Consider the following 18,283-nt stretch of genomic DNA (forward strand, 5'->3'; position numbering starts at 1 on the left):
TAATCACATCATCAAAACCAAGAGATCACTCTGCCCCTATTATTCAAAAAGTTTAAAATATTGCCATTTTCACAAGTTTATATGTATTGTTTTGCAAAATGAAACTACAAATTTGTAGAACATGCATTGAGAGACATGTTTATCACAAGTGAGGACATCCAATCCTATCTTTGTCTACCACAAGGCAAAACAGCCATGATACACAAAACATTCAGATTCAAAGCAACTCATGTATAGAATGAAATGGCAAGGAAGGTAGATCATCAGTGTTCTTTACCAACATGCAAGTATAGATTAAGAAGTATTCAATTAATATGTAAGTGTTACCATTCAATTAATATGTAAGTGTTACCAAGTAGCTTTGTTATAAATCAAAATGATTGAGGGTAGCTTAAAATTTTAAAACTATGTTGAATAAATCAATCCTTAAACTATAAATTGAGTAAATCATATGCATAGTATGATAGTCAAGCAAGAAAGGAAAATTAATTGTGTACATGTAATGTATATTAATTCAATCTTGTAAAAGAATGTATATGCTTATGATAATAAAATAATTTAATTGAATTGAAACTTCTGATACTGAGGCATGTCCACAGCACAAGTCATCCTATACATTTTGATTCCATGGTACAGTCATCAGTAAGTGTATCTGTAATTCTCGTTTAAGAAAGTAGTCGTGGTACAGCTTATTAAGTTGTTCATCCTCTCTCTATATCATATTTTTTTAATTAATGTCCAGAAATCTAGATAAAGTAAATTTTGTTCATATATGCAACTTTAAGTTCCAATCTTGTCATCATAAACCTAAATGCCTAAATCCACAGCTTCGCATGCCACACTAACTGATTTTTTCAAGCACTTATGCCACCTTTCATATTTAATTAATCCTCTGACATAAAAAGCAACTCACTAAAATGCTCCTCATCGCCTGACAGACAATTCCTCCACTCGCGAGGTATTCCATCAGTAAAAGCTGGCTTGGCATGAGGTTCAAAACCTCCCACCATGAATTGATTGTTTCTAGTAACACAGAACATGTGGGCATCATAGTCCCGAACAACAGGATAATCGTCTGCTGCTTCTCTCATGGGCCTGTAATTTAATGCTGACATTATTTCAGACAAGAATATTCTATGAAATATCAATACAGAAAAAAAAGATCATCTAGGGTATAATTCATTAACCAATGTACCTAATTTCTCTAAAATATTTCATGAATATGCACATATTCCAAATCAATAAATTTCTGGAACATTCAATAATAATCTGGTTAATCGTTAAATCTTAACTGAGACTTTATTAATTTTGGTATAGCCAGCTCCTTCAAAAGTTCCCTCATTAGAGTGAGATGTAAGAAAGATAAAAATATAGATATACAACTAGTTGCCTACCAAACATTATGGGTGAATGTTGAGAAACTGTTGACTACAGATCTAATTCAATACAAAAAGAAAAGGTCTTTGGATCTTAATGCAGGATCACTCATATATCTATCTATCTATCTATCTATCTATCTATCTATCTATATATATATATATATATATATATATATATATATATATATATATATATATATATATATATATATATATATATATATATATACACAATGGAAGTATTTCATGGTAAAGGTTTATCTAAAAAAGCCAAACATTTGAAGGAATATTACATCTTTCTCAGAATAATTAATATCAGATATTAATAAACCTTACATTTTTGTAAACAAATATCTTACTTTGTGTGAAGATAAAAGTGTTCTGCAGGAAAAACTGGAACACGGACCTGTGGAGAGCTCCTCTTCCCCAGTGAACGAGCCCACTGGAAATATGACACCAATCAATATGACAACACTAATTCTGATAGTCTCCCACTCAACACTTCATATAGGTAAAAATAGTATAAATATTCAATAAAAATATCTATAAATGTCTATCTGTCTATATATAATGCTGGCAATTGCACAAACTGCTCCAGAAAAAGCACCATGCATTCCAAGTAATCAAGCAGACACTCACACTCTTAGCCTCATTTGCCCCTAGTGGAAAGGGATTGTCTCATGTATCATTCTACCTCACACCAAAAGCTTCAGCACAGCACAATTGGTCACATACTTCCATGGCAAGGCCTGACATCAAACACTGGTTTACCCAAGCTCCATCATAATGAGGATGTTCTCTGCCCCTCATCTACTCCAACTGCTTGACCATGGCAGATGCAGGGTACTTCCTATGGATCTCACTAGATACAACCTATACCTCTGCTAAGGCACATTTAGCAGGGCCTATTGGTATATTGATAATATAAATTACAGTGGTACCTTGCCATAATGGACTTTGCAATAATGGATTTAGTTAAAGTTAGATACTGGCCAAATCTTTTGGACCATGATGGCAAAAAGAGGAGAAATGGCAAATATTTTCCAGGAATCCAAAGTTATCAGCTAGGTCACACTCTCCTACCTAATGTGCCACTATTATGATGGGAGGAGATGTTTTTACAGAAACCACACCTTGAATTTTACCGCAACAATGATAAAGAACGAAAGTTAGAATGATTTTGGAAATAATTTCGGAAACAGCAATATAAACAGAAAGAGAAAGATAGACAGAGACAGAAGGTAAAGAACTGAAGCAGGGCTAGAGAAAGAAGGCAAGCCCATGATCTACAGAGAGGTGCAGAAGTAGAAAATCCTGGTGAAGCCGGGCCACACCTAAAGAGCCAGTTTGCATTTGTCCATGCTTCAAGTTGGTTGTTCTTGCATGTGTATGTAAACTAATACAGTGGAGACTCAATACTCAAACTTTTCAATACTCAAACGCAAAAGTTCAATTTAATACTCGATAAAATACCTAATAGTCAAATGTGCACAGCCGTGGTTCCCCTTCCCCCTCCACCAGTTGTGACTTGTGCTGCCGCAGTCATCAGAATAACATTCTCCTGCATTCTATCTGTAGTTTTTCATTTATAAACTTACATTAACACCAAAGGCTTATTAGTGGTGAAAATATCTGGTAATCACACAGCCACAAATTTGGTTGTATACAAAGCTGTCATCTTCCTTCTCGCAGCCACCAATGTACCGTTTTTATGTCGTATTACTGGCAATACCAGTATACCGGATGGTGGTGCGCATCACTAATCCTACCGCAGTCTTGAGATAAACAACATTCTTCTGCGTTCTGTTGGTAGTTTTTCATTTAGAAACTTATGATGACACCAGAAAGGCTTCATAGTGATGAAAATAAGGAATCTGGTGAGAGTGCAAGTGTTAGAGGTGCACAGCACTCCATTAGTGGATTTACAGGAATCACACCAGGAGAAAAGTTACATAAAACATTTTCATGGATGGTGATTCATCCTCCGGTGACCTCCCTCCTCCTCCCCACCCTTCTTCCCTCCTCTTCTAAGTTATCCATCACCAGCCTTCATTTATGGTATGTAACAAAATTATAAAAAAAAAAATACATTTAAATTTTTATAAACTTGAGATTTTGATAACATTGGAACGAATTACCTGATTTATAGGTATCAATAGTCAAACTTTTTAATACTCCAACAGCCATTTGGAAAGAATTAATTAAGTTCGAGTATTGAGTCTCCACTGTATAATTTTTCTGCTTATTTGTGCTTAAAATTTTTTTATTACAGTACAATAGTAATAAGGTGCTTCAAATGTTAAAAATATCTTTTTTACATTACCAAAAGAGAGTAAATTACTGAAAAAAAGGGGAAAAGGTGTCCATTTAAAGGTCTCACAGACAAATCTCTCTCTGCAATGGAAAATTCACAGTAACGGACAGCCCCTCACCCCCAGTGTCCATTATGGCAAGGTACCATTGTATTTCAAATATAGAATACATATAAATTTTTCAGCATGCTATCACCAACATATATGACAGGAATGACCAGATGGTTTTAATTTAAGAATGAAACATAAGGATACTTTATGTAATTATACTCTTGATGCCTTGCTATATCCTGATACTCTTTCCACAGTGACAATCACATGGATAATAAAAACAAACAAAAAGTAACACATATAAGTATACCATGGCATGAAAAAAATTCTTGCTACTTATTTCTCTCCTATTGTTCTTTTACACCATTATCTCAAATCTTTCAATACCTCTATAAGTTGTCTTTCCTTTACTAACACAAGTTCCAGAGGCGTCACTTAACTCCTCTTATAGCTCCCCTACATTAATATTCAAAATGTCCGAGAATGTGTTGTTTTATTTAATAACCACTCCACAACTTTGTTTAAAAGCTCAAACATAAAACTTCCAAAATAAATAGCACGGAAAAATATTTGTAATAATAATACCTCCCTTTTCAAACAAATCTGTTTTTCTGAGCAAAATTTTTAACTCATAATTGCTTCAGTAGCTGTACCATAATTCAGTTCTGGAACAGTTACATATTTAAAATAGTATTAAGATATAACAAAAGCAGTCATTTATCACTAGTTTATAGTTTCCATAAATATTTCCTTTGTTTTTTATAAATTTGGAGGAGAGATGCAGAGTATATACACAGATAGATACAGATATGTAATTAAATCTTTGAAATACATGTTAAATGTGATGCCCTTGAAGAGCCTTAATGTACACAAGCAGCTTTCGACACTCAGAAGTAATCCTAACTTATGTGAGACTCTTTCAAAGACCCACAATGCTGCATTTTCCTAAGAGCTTTTTCCAGCTGCAAGATGTCTAAGTGTTGTAATCACTAACCATTTTGGTGTTAAGTGGGTTGCTCATTTGTCACTCTATATGGTTTCTCTCACTTGATTGGTAACAGTAAGTTAATTCAATACATCAACTCTGGATAAATTGTTTCTGAGCTGGAGATGGTTTGAAGCAGCTCTCTTAGCAGTGGAAGCATCTGTCATAAATTGCTAAGACTGGATGGATGTATTATTGGAATGGACTAATCCATTCTAAATTGATTTATACAAAGAAAAATAGCTTAGATTTTCTAACATATCAGATTTTGCACGGCATTCAGTAACTAATTAAGTTTGAGAACCAAGGTTCCACTGTATACCTGCTCTTGATATCAAAGAATAAGGGAATTACCTTGTATTTTATTAAGCAAATTAATAAAAAAAAATAAACAAAAGGAGATAGGATATAATATAATTCATGGGTAATAAACTGAATCAATGATATCATGTAAAAAAAAAAAAAAAAAAAAAAAAAAAAAAAGGCTACAAAGGCAACTAAAACTAACCATTCCAGATGAGTTGACAAAATATTCACAATGAATGGTGCCAAGAGATGTGACAACATGGGTCACTTTGGGAACAACTTGTGAATGAGGCACTTCATCTGTTACAATCCGCTCAACAGAGCAATCTTCAACATAGACAGCTCCTGTAAAATAAAATGAATTAATGGCATATATGGATGGCACCCAAGAAAAGGCACAGCACAATAACCTAAAAAAAGGTACAACTTTAGTCTGATTTGTAACAGAACCTAAATTGCTAGGTATATATATATAATGAAATAAACAAAATAAAACAATAAATCAATACTAAAAAAGATGAATTAATAAATAAAAATAAATGTCTGTATATATATATATATATATATATATATATATATATATATATATATATATATATATATATATATATATATATATATATCAAGGGTATAAATGGGCAGGAGATTTTCTCTCAAACATATTTCATTAAAAGTGATAGCAAGCTCTGCATTTATTATTTTCTTCAAGGTATTTTCTCTATATCTGAGCAAGGTTTTATATTCTTTTTCAAGACTGCTTATGGTTTGGCCGTAGCTAACCATGGATGGTAGATCCGGATTTCGGGTCCCTTGACCCTTCTTCAGTAGCTGGAAGTCTGTGGTAGTTATCTCTGCAGTGTTGTTGGCGAGAATGAGGTTTTCTGCTCTCCATGTGCTTTATAAGCAGCCCACACGGGATCAGAATGAGCTGTTCCCTGTGGGCGGAGCTGCTGATTGGCTGCTTTGTCTCGTTGCTTGGTGAGGTATGATTGCTGATTCGTTTTTCTTTCTTGGTTTCTTCATGCTTGGTAGGGCTTGAAGGTCTTCTGACTGGATGTTTAATTTCGGATTATTTTCTTTTATGTAGAGGGTTTCTAAGATGCTTAGGTGCCGTCCATCATTGCATCCATCAATTATTTCTGTGTTTTCTTCTAGGATTTTTCTTGTAATAATAGTGCCATGGCACCATATATATATGTTTATATATATATATATATATATATATATATATATATATATATATATATATATATATATATATATATATATATACACACAGATAGATACAGATATGTAATTCACCTCAGTCGCCTGCTGGTCACCCAGCCAGTCTTCCCCATTACGGAGCGAGCTCAGAGCTCATAGACCTATCTTCGGGTAGGACAGAGACCACATTACACAGAACACACACCGGGAAAGTGAGGCCACAACCCCTCGAGTTACATTCCGTACCTATTTACTGCTAGGTGAACAGGGGCCGCACATTAAGAGGCTTGCCCATTTGCCTCGCCACTTCCCGGGACTCGAACCCGGCCCTCTCGATTGTGAGTCGAGCATGCTAACCACTACACTACGCGGTGTGTGTGTGTGTGTGTGTGTGTGTGTGTGTGTGTGTGTGTGTGTGTGTGTGTGTGTGTGTGTGTGTGTGTGTGTGTGTGTGTGTGTGTGTGTCTGTGTGTAATTCACTGTTTGATCTGCTGCAGTCTCTGACGAGACAGCCAGACGTTACCCTACGGAACGAGCTCAGAGCTCATTGTTTCCGATCTTCGGATAGGCCCGAGACCAGGCACACACCACACACCGGGACAACAAGGTCACAACTCCCCGATTTACATCCCGTGCCTACTCACTGCTAGGTGAACAGGGGCTACACGTGAAAGGAGACACACCCAAATATCTCCACCCAGCCGGGAAATCAAACCCCGGTCCTTTGGCTTGTGAAGCCAGCGCTCTAACCACTGAGCTACCGGGCCGTGTGTGTGTGTGTGTGTGTGTGTGTGTGTGTGTGTGTGTGTGTGTGTGTGTGTGTGTGTGTGTGTGTGTGTGTGTGTTTACCTAGTTGTAGTTTTACAGGGCCTGGGCTTTATGCTCTTCTGGCCCCATCTCTCGTGTGTGTGTGTGTGTGTGTGTGTGTGTGTGTGTGTGTGTGTGTGTGTGTGTGTGTGTGTGTGTGTGTGTGTGTGTGTGTGTGTGTGTGTGTGTGTGTGTGTGTGTGTGTGTGTGTGTTTCACTGTTTGATCTGCTGCAGTCTCTGACGAGACAGCCAGACATTACCCTACAGAACGAGCTCAGAGCTCATTATTTCTGATCTTCGGATACGCCTGAGACCAGGCACACACCACACATTGAGACAACAAGGTCACAACTCCTCGATTTACATCCCGTACCTACTCACTGCTAAGTGAACAGGGGCTACACGTGAAAGGAGACACACCCAAATACAGGCAAGCCCTGCTTAACGAAGGGGTAACATTCCTAAAAAACACTTCGTTAAGCGAAACTTCGTTAAGCGAACCGATTATAATCCCTGACTTGAACTTCCAGTCATTATAATGTACACTAATGTATGTATGTACGTAACTTTATAATGTTGATGATCTTAAATTTATGAAGGGAGGGAGAGTGAAACGGGAAAGACACTAACCAGCAACCTGTGGAATGTAAACAAAGGGCGCACCATTGTACCGCATACAAAACTTATGTACCACATTTTCACAAGACTTTCCATTTTATCCATTGTAGAGTCATGAGTTCAGGTGGTTCTTTTAGCTTGCAAGGAAGATACGGTCTCACCAGCCTTCTTAATAGTCTGCTGACTTGAAAATAGTAGAGACAGTATATGGAGTCAAGATGGTGGCCAGCAATGCTAGTTTTCTCTCCTCTTTCGTGTCTGTGAATAATATCCAGCTTCACTTCCAGAGTAAGAGACTTCCTGGTCTTCTTAGGAATGCTAGGCCACATTGCAGGGCGTTTTGGTGGTAAGTTGAGCGAGTGAAGACGAGCTGCTGCTGACACCGTTATGTGGTGCGTGTTGTCCACGAGAGGCTTGATCTTGATCTTGATCTTGATTCTACAGATGTCTCAGAATTTCTCCTGAGGCAGGCCTTAGTATTTGCAGCTCCTGGTGTATTCAAAAGCTTGTCGGCTTGTGTGATACAACGGGGCTTTCAAACTTGGAAAAAATTACCTGGATAAAACTTCGTTAAAGTGAGTTTGGTGTTCATTAAACGATCAGATGGTAGTAAAATGAAACCTTCGTTGTAGCAAAATTTTGTTGTGTGAACCTTCCTTAAACGGGGGTTGCCTGTATCTCCACCCAGCCGGGGAATTGAACCCCGGTCCTCTGGCTTGTGAAGCCAGCGCTCTAACCACTGAGCTACCGGGTGTGTGTGTGTATGTGTGTATTTACCTAGTTGTATTGTACACGGTTCAAGCAAGGCTCATAGTGTCCTATCTCCATGTCTCCAATTATCCAATTTTTCCTTAAAGTTATGCCCATTATGTGCTGTAACAACTTCATTATTCAATGCATTCCATTTCTCCACCATTCTGTGTGGAAAGCTGTATTTTCCATCATCCTTCAGACACTGCCTTATCTTGATTTTCTTTATATGACCTCTTGTCCTTCCCATCTTCTATCAACAGCACTAGGTCTTCCTTGTCTATCTTTTCAATGCCACTGACTATTTTTTGTACATTGTAATTAGATCTCCTCATTCTCTTTTATCTTGTAAGGTTGGTAGTCCCATTTCTTTCAGCCACTCTTCATATGTTAGGTCCTTTCGTTCTGGCACCATCTTTGTAGCAATCTTCTGTATCCGTTCTAATCTTCTTATATCTTTTATAGAGCTTGGATACCACACCACAGCTGCATATTCCAGCTTTGGATGTATCATGCTTGTAATAATTTTTTCATCATATCTTTGTCCATGAATTGCAATGCCACTCTTATATTAGTCAACATTTAATATGATATACCAAATATCTTGCTTATATGTTTTCATGTGTGTGTGTGTGTGTGTGTGTGTGTGTGTGTGTGTGTGTGTGTGTGTGTGTGTGTGTGTGTGTGTGTGTGTGTGTGTAAGTGTGTGTGTGAAGTATATAGAATAAAAAACTTAAATGAATATGTATGAATCACAGTAAGAAAATAAATATATAAATACATGCATAGTTACATAATTAAAATATTGTAAAGAGTTAGACAAACCTATCTGGTCTCCATGAGATACCAGAATATACACACATGTGAAAGCCATCATCATGTGTCAATAACTAGTCTTTGAATAACAGGCAATATATGAATACAAATATTTATTTATTTATTTATTTATCTATACCATGTGGGCTTTTCAGGGGAATTTCTGGGCTAAAGCGAATACTTTTTGTGGTACCTCCTATCTCAAAGCCCACCCGCTAGGAAACCGTTGCCCCGAGTGAGGAAGCATAATCTACACTCGGACCGTGGACAGGATTCGAACCCGTGCGCTTGGAGACCCCTCGGACCCCAAGGCACGAATGATTCCACTGTACCACAGCGGCCCCTGAAGCATAATATTGATATGTTTACCTTGGCTTTGAGCAAGAGAAGCTAGTGTGGCACACACTGTGTACGGCTCAGCCACTGCATCAGCAGGCACCCACACCCCACCCTCAAGGTCTCCAGTATATAGGTGTGGATGCCGACGTTTAATTTCATGGCGATCTAGCCACTGAAAAAATAAACAAATAAGTAAATACAATAAATTGATCAATAAATCAGTAAATAAATGAAATACATAAAAACATGAAATAAATAAAAATTAATTTTCTTATATTCAATGAACTCAAAGCAAGAACTTTCATTAAAATCATTGGTGGATCAGAACCTATTATGTAATAGAAAACAAACAAATACAGGGGATCCTCATAATTCTACCATTCCCAGTTCAAATTACAGTGGTACAGGTTGAACCTCCTTAATCCGGTATTCTTTCATCCGGCAACACCTGTAATCCGCTAGGACACGGTGGCGCTGTACTGTGTTTTGGAGCCCGGGCATTCTGGGTCAAATTTAGATCAGTACCACGCTGCTGCTCATTGCAAGCACTACCCCCCCCAGCTGTATGAAAATTTTTTCTGTAATATTTGCCCCTAAACATGGCTTTCAAGCGACCAGAAAGTGATAGTGTTGTGTGTGAACCAAAGAAAAGCGCAAACATATGACAATATCAGTGCAACAGAAAGTGGATATATTGAGGAAGCTAGATAAAGGTGTTTCAGTGTGGAGCCTATGCCAACAGTACAACATTGGCTCATCAACCGTCTATGATATAAAAAACCAGAAGAAACAACTTCTCAAGTTTTGCAGTGAGTGTGAGAGCAAGAAGAACATGGAGGTTTGTAGAACACTTAAGGGAGGTAAAAGCAGTGATTTAGACAGTGCTCTCATACAGTGGTTTAAGCTTCGGTGCGCTGGTAATGTCCCTGTGTCCGGCGAGATGATAATGGCACAGGCAAAAACTTTCCATGCTGAACTTAATTAACAACAATGTGTTTTTCTATATACTTCTGCATGTATATTTTCATGTACAATTATCATATATCAAAACAATGTTACAGCTACACTTGTATAATGCAGGGTAAGTATATAGAGGGTGTTTTGGGGACCACCTATAGTTCAGAATTTTCCATGGTCTGGCAAGTCTAATGTCCGGTGGTTGCCAGATTTGGGAGGTTCAACCTGTACTTCGACATACGATTTTAATTCGTTCCGTGATGATCGTTGTATATAAAAAAATATTGTATATCAAATAAATTTTTCCCATAGAAATGAATGGAAATACAATTAATTCGTTCTTGTGATATGAATTTACTCACGGCCCCACAAAAAAAATAAATAAATAACATGCTTTAAATACTAACCAAATATAGATTTAATATAATATAAATACAATGTTTATTGTATGCATGATATAAATTAACTATATTGCTCAAAATAACAACTTAACCCGCAAAACTCGGGACACATCAATAGACGTTCATCAGGCAAGGTGCGGGGCACATCGATAGACATTTAGGCTTTTTACGGCTATATTTTGGTTATTTTCTTCCCGTTTTCTTTGCTTGTGAGCTGGCAACACTCATCAGGAGTAAACATATGTTCTATGTCACTGTGTCACTAACGATAAATGGTAGGAACGATTGACAGTGATTTCATTGTGTCTGATTCTGCCACCTCCCCCGCGCACCTTACTTCTATACCTCAAGTCTCTCGCCATGTTACGGGAGACAACTTTTGAATGAGGGTGGTATCAGAACAGGAGAGAGAGAGAGAGAGAGAGAGAGAGAGAGAGAGAGAGAGAGAGAGAGAGAGAGAGAGAGAGAGAGAGAGAGAGAGAGAGAGAGAGAGAGAGAGAGAGAGGGGGGGGAGGGAGATGATACAAGGGGCCCGTTTTCTCTCGCTCTAGCCAAGGCCGCTGAACCCGATCGGACGCAAGGCCATGTAAACCGATGATACCACCTCATTCAACCTGTGATATATTGGTAACCATGACATCTAGAGATTTCTGGATTTTTGCATTGCAAAGAGGAAGAGTTGCTTGTGAGCAGAAAATCATTTGTACTCACTCGTTTATTGAATTTCTAAGTGTAATCAGTATGTGAATACAGGCTATTTTGTGTGTTTCTCGCCAAACTTTTAATTTTGGGACCCATGATCACAGGGTCTTGAGTTCACAAAACTTTATAAAAAATACACACTGCTGAGGAGCACAGACACATACATGCACAAAGGCTGAATAACGATACACAACGCGGGCTGAATGTTCAGGTGGACGCGGGTAGCAGAGCGATCCCTGCACCACCTACCAATGGCTAATCTTATCTTAAAAATATCATCGTATTTCAAGGCGTAAATTATATAAAATTTTCGTCGCATATCAAAAAAATTGTATGTTAGGGCGATCGTATGTCAAAGTACCACTGTATCTCCAATTCGAACTCAGTTAATTAATACCCATTCCTCAAGATTCGACCGACTGACTTGCCAATTCGACATTCATATCTCATGCGCCACCCACCCAGTTGAATCCGCTGCCAGCCCACCAGGGTGGAAGTATGTATAAGCTGACACTACCCTGTGCGTCACACTAGCACTTTTCCATCAACTTTTTCTGTCAACTTTTGTCGATGCTGGTCATCACATACAAGCTCGCTTCCACCTTTGTCATGTTTGTCAACTGAAAACAAATGTGGCGCCCCCTTCACCCCAAGCAAGCCATTGCTATTTTTGGCCTTTTAATGCTCCCTATGAGAAACTCTTCAGACAGCTTTGTTCACTCATAAACATCTTAGCCAGTTGTTCCTTAGAAGTTCTGCCTTGGAGTGTCGCAGTCCCAGAGAAATGTAAACAAACAACTGAACTACTTTTCACTGTTAAGCTAGGATAAAAAAAATATATACAGGCAACCCCCACTTAATGAAGGGGTTACGTTCCTAAAAAAACCTTCGTTAAGCAAAATTTCGTTAGGCGAATCGATTATAACAAGTTTAATCCCTGACTTGAACTTCCATTGAGAGTAAACAATTAAAGCAAGAGTGCATCATAGTACAGTGAAAGATTTAATGAAGATAATTATGAAGTTAAACATTTAGGCAGTTTAATTTAAGTCATTACAATGTACACTAATGTATGTATGTATGTTTCTTTATAATGTTGATGATCTTAAATTTATGAAGGGAGGGAGAGTGAAACGGGAAAGACACTAACCGCCAACCTGTGGAATGTAAACAAAGGGCGCATCATTGTATCACATACAAAACTTATGTACCACATTTCCACAAGGCTTTCCATTTTATCCATTGTAGAGTCACGAGTTCAGGTGTTCTTTTAGCTTGCAAGGAAGATACGGTCTCACCAGCCTTCTTAATAGAGTCTGCTGACTTGAAAATAGTAGAAACAGTAGATGGAGTCAAGATGGTGGCGAGCAATGCTATTAGTTTTCTCGCCTCTCTCATGTCTGTGAATAATATGCAGCTTCACTTCGAGAGTAAGAGACTGCCCGGTCTTCTTAGCAATGCTAGGCGACATTACAGGGCATTTTGGTGGTAAGTTGAGCGAGGGAAGACAAGCTGCTGCTGACGCTGTTATTGTTTTGAACAGGTGGAGTGAGTGGTGCGCATGTTGTCCACGAGAGACGCTGGTGTATTCAAAAGCCTGTCGGCTTGTGTGATACGGCGGGGCTTTCAAACTTGGAAAAAATTACCTGGATAAAACTTCATTAAAGCAAGTTTGGTGTTCGTTAAATGAGCAGATGGTAGTACAATGAAACCTTCGTTGTAGCGAAATTTCGTTGTGTGAACCTTCGTTAAACAGGGATTGCCTGTATATAAATATATTTACATCTAGTTATCAAGATTTTATTGATTTCAGATTATAGCATCATTCCAATTAACAAGAAAACTTATTTTATTATAAGTGTTAATTAGAAACCATAGATCTTGACTAAAAATTGACGTTAGAGAAAAACGGTGTGTTTCATCTAATTCAAGATGACGGACAGCCACATCCAGCCCCAGCCCCAAGAAGCACAATTTCCTGTCTTTCAAAGATAAGCTTGAGCTTATAAGAAAGTGTGAGGCAGGTACAGCTCACAGTGTCATTGCAGAGCAAATGGGTGTCCCTAGATCAACAGTATCAACAATTTGGAAGAACTGGGACAAGTACTGTAAGACCACTGCAAGTGTTTTTATTTCCAAAAATGTACTGTACAGCACCCTAATGTGTTTAATAAAAAAAAGTTAAGATATAAATGAGGTCTTTAATAGTACGAATTTAGTCTAAGTTTGTGTTTTTTAGAGGTTATAGTGATGTTTTGAGGGGGTCTAGGCTTGAGGTTGGTCATTATCCCCCCTAATTCTTAAGTATCTTATGATTTGAATAAACGCTGATTCGACCGATAAAAACTACCCTAACCCCGTCGAATTGCGAGGATCTCCTGTATGTGATTTTGATCAATTGTACAGTTGTTAAGTGAACATTTACAAAAAGTGATGAATGAAAGAAGAGCATGATAATTGTTCAAAGGATCTGATTATTCAGCTGCATTGATAATCTTAGTTGAATTAGTGAATATTCTATTATTAGAATTGTAGGGCAGAAGGAATTAAGGCATCATAGTTACTGAGACACATCAAGATATATATGAAAATATATGAATTTTTAGTCCTATGACATTATTTAGTTCATATATAAATAATCTAAACTCACTTCGCATTCAAGTCCTGATGGCTTTGTGTATGCTATTCTTCGCTTCATGGCAATAGCTCTGTCTCTTGTACGTGCCAGATTCAAACTGCCACATTGTCTGAGACCTGTGATACATAAAAAACAATGTGGTTTAAGTACATATCATATAGTGACTTTATGGTTTAGAATAGAATTTCAACCACTTTCCAAGGTAAATCCAGACCAGACTTTCTGATTACATCAGTTTGCTCAGCAATTTTCCTGTACATCCTGCTGTTTGCCTCTTTCCTACCCTCAATATGTATCACACATTATACTAAATGAAAAATATTTCTAATTAAATAAAACCTGGAACAGAAGAGTTAAAACTTTGTATTGGTATACCTTTGGTAAACCAGTGGTTCCTAACCAGTGGTATATATACCACTAGTGGTATGTGAAGGCCTCCCAGGTGCTACATGAGCACTTTTAGGATCATATGCTATTCATAATCAATTCATTTCTCAAAATATTATTATTTCCTTGCACAAGATAATGTGACATCAATCAGCTGATGGAGATGAAACAGAAGCATCCCTTGCAAAAAATTGAGTTGTGTTTCTTGTTGATAATAATTAATTTGTGTGTTCTACTTGTGAATAAATTGATACTTGTTGGAATAGAGTTTTTCTGGAACCAGGTGTACGAGGAACTGTGCAGGACCTCCAAGAGATATTCCTCTCGGGCAATGTTTGGGAACCACTAGTATACACACAAAGAAACAAACAATTATTGTCACACATACCTAAGTTATGGCCATCCTCCTGAAGAGCTTTAATAAGGTTAACTGAGTAAGTCACAATTTCTCTTTCTGAAGATGGTTTGAACAGTCCCAGGACACCAGACCCATTGTGGGAGGTTCCAGATCCTGCTCTAGAAAAAAGAAGAAAGGAAAAAAAAATACATGAATATGTAAATAAAGATGTAAACAATTGAAAATAAACAAATGAACTAAAATAACTAAAAATTAAAAACATAAATTACTACAATAAACAAAATAATAATAAAAACAACAATATCAATGAATATATGTATGTAAACTAATAAATAGAATAAACAAATAAACAAGCACTGGCCATGTGTGTAAATAGTGACGTGGGAATACCACATTATTACACAACAATATTCAACTCCAAATGCTGAAATAATCATAGGTATGATGGACTTTGCATAATGAAATATATATATATATATATATATATATATATATATATATATATATATATATATATATATATATATATATATATATATATATATATATATATATTTGTATAGCCAGGAGGATATTTTCTTGTAGGCAGACGAGGTTGAAATAATATATATATATATATATATATATATATATATATATATATATATATATATATATATATATATATATATATATATATACAGTAAAACCTCAGCTCACGACCATGATTCGTTCCTAAATCCTGTTCGTCACCCGATTTGTTCGTCCCCTGAATCAATTTTTCCCATAAGAATGTATTGAAATACCATTAATCCGTTCCAGACCAAAAAAAAAAAATCATGCTTTTGTCCATAAAACCATTCAAAATAGACCTTTAATGTATGCATGACATGAACAAAATAATTATAAAAAGCCTAAATTGTTTTACTTACCTAAATGCTATCAAAATGATAATAAAATTAATAAAAAAGAAAAGGTTATTTACTTGAGAGACTGGACGTTGATGGCATGATGGAATGGAGGAGAGGAGGATGGGAGGAAGACAGACAAGATCCGAGAAGACAGTCATGAGAGAGGACTTTGGATGTGCGCAGCATGCCAGAGCTACACAACAGCTGTGTAGTGTCACAAGTCAGTGCCGCTATGTGGGGCCCCGTTATAGTGAACATCAGCGTGGGAAACATGGAAAGATTGCCAGTCTTCATCTCTGCCTTGGAAGACCCTTGCCTGCTGGGGATTGACTTCCTCACGCATGTGGGAGCAAGTTTGGACTTCCAAGAAGGGAAGTTAAAGGCACGTGGCCAGGAAGTTCCTTTGATCCTCGGAGGTGATGCTCAGTGTGAGAGGAGCGGGCAGTAGGCGGTGTTCCTTGCCAGGCGAGCGAGGAAACAGCTGCGATGGATGTGCCACAATCTGCAGTACCTGGACATGGCCAGGATGATGATGACAGCAACGCTGAGAGCCACCAGAGCAGCGAGGATAACGCCGAGGAAGCTACAGTAGAGCGCGGTAACATCATCATGCCCAGGAAAAACAGGAGAAAATTGTGGTGGCACGGAGATTATGTTATGTAATATTTTTCGTATGTTCCTGTTTCTATTTTCTTTTGTGCTTATATTTTGTTTTGTTGTTGTGTGATAGCTGGGTTAGCTATCACACAAACGGCTCTCCTGCCGGCGAGCCGTTTAACCACGTTCGTCCCCCGAAATATCGTTCGTCCCCTGGGTCGACATATTGACAAATTTTTTGGTCGTCTCCCGAATTGTTTGTCCTTCGAGACGTTTGTCAAGCGAGGTTTTACTGTATATATATATATATATATATATATATATATATATATATATATATATATATATATATATATATATATATATATATATATACAGGCAATCCCCGCTTAACGAAGGTTCACACATCAAAATTTCGCTAAAACGAAGGTTTCATTTTACTACCATCTGCTCGTTTAACGAACACCAAACTCACTTTAACAAAGTTTTATCCAGGTAATTTTTTCCAAGTTTGAAACCCCCACTGTATCATGCAAGCCGACAGGCTTTTGAATACACCAGCGCTTCTCATGGACAACACGCGCACCACTCACTCCCCCTGTTCAAAACAATAACAGCGTCAGCAGCAGCTCGTTTTCCCTCACTCAACTTACCATCAAAACATCCTGCAATGTTGCCTAGCGTTGCTATGAAGACCAGGAAGTCTCTTACTCTCGAAGTGAAGCTGGATATGATTCACAGACACAAGAGGCGAGAAAACTAATAGCATTGCTCGCCACCATCTTGACTCCATCTACTGTCTCTACTGTTTTCAAGTCAGCAGACTCTATTAAGAGGGCTGGTGAGAACGTATCTTCCTTGCAAGCTAAAAGAACACCTGAACTCATGACTCTACAATGGATAAAATGGAAAGCCTTGTGGAAATGTGGTACATAAGTTTTGTATGTGATACAATGATGCACCCTTTGTTTACATTCCACAGGTTGGCGGTTAGTGTCTTTCCTGTTTCACTCTCCCTCCCCTCTTAAATCTAAGATCATCAACATTATAAAGTTATGTACATACATACATTAGTGTACATTATAATGACTTAAATTAAACTGCCTAAATGTTTAACTTCATAATTTTTACTTTCATTAAACCATTTACTGTACTATGATGCACTCTTGCTTTGTTTACTCTCAATGGAAGTTCAAGTCAGGGGTTAATCTTGTTATAATCGGTTCACTTAACGAAGTTTCACTTAACGAAGGTTTTTTAGGAACGGAACCCCTTCGTTAAGCGGGGGTTGCCTGTACATACTGTATATATATATATATATATATATATATATATATATATATATATATATATATATATATATATATATATATATATATATATATATATATATATATATATATATATATACAGATTACATTAGTGAACCCAGGGAGTAAATTTTGTCTTATATATAATATATACATTATACACCACATCAAGCCTACAAACAAAGAACACACCATTTCATTCACTATATACTACACCAATAAAACATCACAGCTGCTGATAAAGAACAAAACAACCATGAAGAGACCCCACCCCTACAAAAAGACCATGTCATCTACATACACACCTGCGAAATTGAGGACTGTGAACCTCAAACTTATATTGGAATGACACGCACAACCTTGTCGAGGAGACTCACCTGCCATCTACAGAATGGAAAAATAAAAAACCACTACACCATATCTCATAAAACTACCGCTACAAGGAAACATCTGGAAGAAAATACTACCGTCAT

General features: G+C 37.3%; 1 protein-coding gene across 6 annotated transcripts in view; it reads right to left on the reverse strand.

Moving 5' to 3' along the window:
• The window catches only part of LOC123516445 (pyruvate dehydrogenase phosphatase regulatory subunit, mitochondrial-like), a 64,156-nt gene that overhangs the window by 36,006 nt on the left and 9,867 nt on the right, over nucleotides 1-18,283 (reverse strand). For all 6 annotated transcript variants that reach the window (XM_045275734.1, XM_045275735.1, XM_045275733.1 and 3 more), the window contains exons 4-9: nucleotides 15,044-15,171; nucleotides 14,281-14,384; nucleotides 9,601-9,742; nucleotides 5,236-5,378; nucleotides 1,739-1,821; nucleotides 914-1,095 (exon numbers count right to left, since the gene is read on the reverse strand). In XM_045275734.1, the coding sequence (XP_045131669.1) occupies nucleotides 914-1,095; nucleotides 1,739-1,821; nucleotides 5,236-5,378; nucleotides 9,601-9,742; nucleotides 14,281-14,384; nucleotides 15,044-15,171 (782 nt within the window). The remainder of the gene's footprint in view (nucleotides 1-913; nucleotides 1,096-1,738; nucleotides 1,822-5,235; nucleotides 5,379-9,600; nucleotides 9,743-14,280; nucleotides 14,385-15,043; nucleotides 15,172-18,283) is intronic.

This window comes from Portunus trituberculatus, chromosome 41 (assembly GCF_017591435.1).
Source record: "Portunus trituberculatus isolate SZX2019 chromosome 41, ASM1759143v1, whole genome shotgun sequence".
NCBI lineage: Eukaryota > Metazoa > Arthropoda > Malacostraca > Decapoda > Portunidae > Portunus > Portunus trituberculatus.